Source organism: Meleagris gallopavo, chromosome Z, assembly GCF_000146605.3.
Source record: "Meleagris gallopavo isolate NT-WF06-2002-E0010 breed Aviagen turkey brand Nicholas breeding stock chromosome Z, Turkey_5.1, whole genome shotgun sequence".
In the NCBI taxonomy this organism is placed as follows: domain Eukaryota; kingdom Metazoa; phylum Chordata; class Aves; order Galliformes; family Phasianidae; genus Meleagris; species Meleagris gallopavo.
In genome coordinates this window covers 45,574,890-45,577,913 of record NC_015041.2, presented here as the reverse complement: position 1 = coordinate 45,577,913, position 3,024 = coordinate 45,574,890, and the positions used below count along the sequence as shown (strand labels likewise).

The 3,024-nt window shown below is 44.4% G+C and overlaps 1 protein-coding gene across 1 annotated transcript in view; it reads right to left on the bottom strand.

Moving 5' to 3' along the window:
* CHD1 (chromodomain helicase DNA binding protein 1) overlaps positions 1-3,024 on the bottom strand; it is a 219,293-nt gene that overhangs the window by 176,827 nt on the left and 39,442 nt on the right. The window contains exon 15 of the mRNA XM_031557424.1: positions 1,369-1,721. Within this exon, the coding sequence (XP_031413284.1) occupies positions 1,369-1,721 (353 nt within the window). The remainder of the gene's footprint in view (positions 1-1,368; positions 1,722-3,024) is intronic.

Sequence of the window (3,024 nt, the reverse complement as noted above, 5' to 3'; positions counted from 1 at the left end):
CTTTTTTGTGAGTCTATACAGTGGCCTTAGCAGCTGCACTAGGTGAGGTATAAAAGAATGCCTATGTACCTAGAAACTCTTGCAGCTGCTTTGATGTTGTAGGGACTGGGAACGCCTGAACCTTATCAATGACAACACTGGGCAGTACTTTGGTCTTTCCTGACCAAACTACCCCCAGGAATTTTGTAGACAGGCCCGGACCTTGCACCTTTTGAGGATTTATAGCCCATTCCCTCTGTTGTAAATAGGCGGTTAATGAATCCGCCTCCTGTCCTACTGCCTCCAGTGAGTCAGATGTCAGCAGGAGATCATCAATATAATGATATAAGTTAACATCATCAGGTTTTTTCCAGTCAGCTGGGTCACCGCCACTAGATTATGACAATACACTGGTGAATGCACGTACTCCTGTGGCAGGACCCAAAAGGTCCACTGCCTGCCTCCCCACGTAAACACAAACTGATCTTGCAATTCTTCAGTAATTGGAATACTGAAGAACGCATTTGCTAAATCTAGGACACAATGATAGGTTTTTATCTCCCTACTCAACGTGTCCATTAGGGAGGCAATATTGGGTATGGCTGCATGAATAGGCGGTGTGACTTTATTTAATTCTCTGTAATCTATCATCATTCTCCATGTGCCATCTGACTTACGCACTGGCCATATGGGGGAATTATATGGGCTGTGGGCAGGTCTTATAGCACCTACTTTTTCTAACTCCTGCACTGTTTTTGATATTTTGTCCTGCCCATCCAGGAGTCTATACTGTCTTACGTTTGTAATCCGGCATGGTTTCAGCAGGCAAATAGACCCATGTTTTGCATGGCCTCTTAATATTGCCTGCACCACCCGGATACTTATACATCTCTGTCAAACTCTGAACTCTCCCACTGTTGTCTGGAGAGCCAGACCGCATAGAATATCTATGCCCAAGATGTATTCCTGGACTGGGGCAATAGATACCTTATACTCCCGGGGTGGGAGACGCCCGACCCCCAATTTTAACCATGTTTGGGTGACAGGAATAGCTTGTCCCCCAAAACCGCCAGTCATCACTCTGTCTCCGTGAAATTTGTTCAGATCTCCGTAAATAATTGATGTTTCTGCTCCAGTATCAACAAGTGCCATAACTCTCTGGACATTTTTTCAGGACCAGTATATTGTTAACTCTACATAGGGCCTCTGGTCCTGTCTGGAGGCCCTTGGATGACTGACATCCCTCATTACGCCATGAACTGGGCCAAAGTCAAATCTTTTACTTCAGGTGGTTCAGGCATTGTAGCCCGAGACACCTATTGTTCTATTGGGAACAATGAAATCCTCTAAATTCCACGTCGTCATCATCACTGTTCCTATAACTCTTACCCTTGGTTTCTTCGGGTAGTTCTGGAATCTCTGATTACCCTTCAGCTGAAGGCAGATGCGATTGGGCTGGCGATCGATCTTCGCAAATTGGACCCCAGCCCGAATAAGGTCATTAAACATTTGTTTACATGAGACCCTTACAGGCCATGACTGAGAGTTCTGCATAGGTGGCCTCTTGGTTTTAACTACTGAGAGCACCTCTGCTTCTTCTACTACTCGGATATTGCACCTAGTGTGCAGACGCTCTGTCTCCCCCAGATCAGCTACTATCTGGGCAGCTTGTTGAACCACAGCTTCCAAGGCCACCAGAGGTTTAATATAGAAACTAAGGTCCCATACAGGTGGGAAGGGGCCTGTTGTAAGATTAAATCTCACATACCTGCCGAGAACTTGATCATATCTGGGCTATCAAATGAGTCTTCGTATGTTGCTTCTCTCATACCTAATTCACAAATATAATTTTGAAGGTCCTCCATGGAGGACCATAGTCCTGTGTTTAATGGAATGTCTGATTTATTTGGCCAGACCATATGGCATACTGCCATTAACCAGTCTATTATTGAATGGTTCTCATTGCTATACTGGACAGCAGCGTATAGTCTCTGCCTGACAGCAGGGTGTACCGTTATGGTGGCCAGCTTTGCTACTTCTGGCCCATTAACCATGACACTTTCCACTCCTGAATCCCATAACCTGAGCAACCATGCAGGTACACTCTCTCTTGGCCTCTGCCGAAATCACTGCACCATATCCATTAATTCGGTTGGAATATATGGCCTAGCCGTTATGTGTAAATGCATTTCGGCAGGGGGCCATTGGTCAGGGGGCACCCGTGCCGGTCTATCTTGTACTTTCTGTGTTTTTTGAGTTATAATAGGACAGAGTTCCAGGGAGTCTGCCATAAGTGGAAACTCTAGGTCTGACTTAGAGTTTCTGCTTTCCTGTTCAACCAGGTCCGCTACTTCAGAAGTATGGCTATTATCTATTGAAATACTGCGGACCTGACCTAGAGACTGTAAAATTGTTTTTTTTTTCCTGTTAATACACTAAGCTCCAGTTCGTCAATACAAGCTTTTAATAACTGATTTTCACTTTCTAAAGTGTCTGATCTTATCTCAACCTGATTTAAGGCATTTAACAGTGGCCATGTCACTGTAGATGCAGCTAACTGCCTTTCTTTTGTGGTTAGAATGTCTCTGTCTAGTCCTTGAAAGTATTCTGTTATGCACACTGGGGAAATATTCCCCATAGTACACAGGGGACCCCATTTCTCAATTATGGTCTCTAATTGGTAATAAGGAGATCCCAGAAACACTGGGATCTGCCCAGGGATCATTTTATCTAGGGGAATGGTGTTCTCCCCCTTGATCCATTTATAGAAATTCCACAAAAAAGCCATAATATAAAATATATTTGTCCTGCCTGGCTCACCAATTGTACAATCAATGAATATACAGATGATATGGTATATCCAGGAATTTGGCTGATGTAAATATTATACTAGAGTAGGAAAAAAGGACACTCACCCTGTCTTGGGCTTACATGATAGACTCCAATGGAGCAGATCTCCAGAAAAGATCCTTCCCTACTAGCAGTCAGCTCTTAAATGGATCAAGGAGAGGTGGAGCCAGGCTCCACCCCTTCCTGCAGCACAGG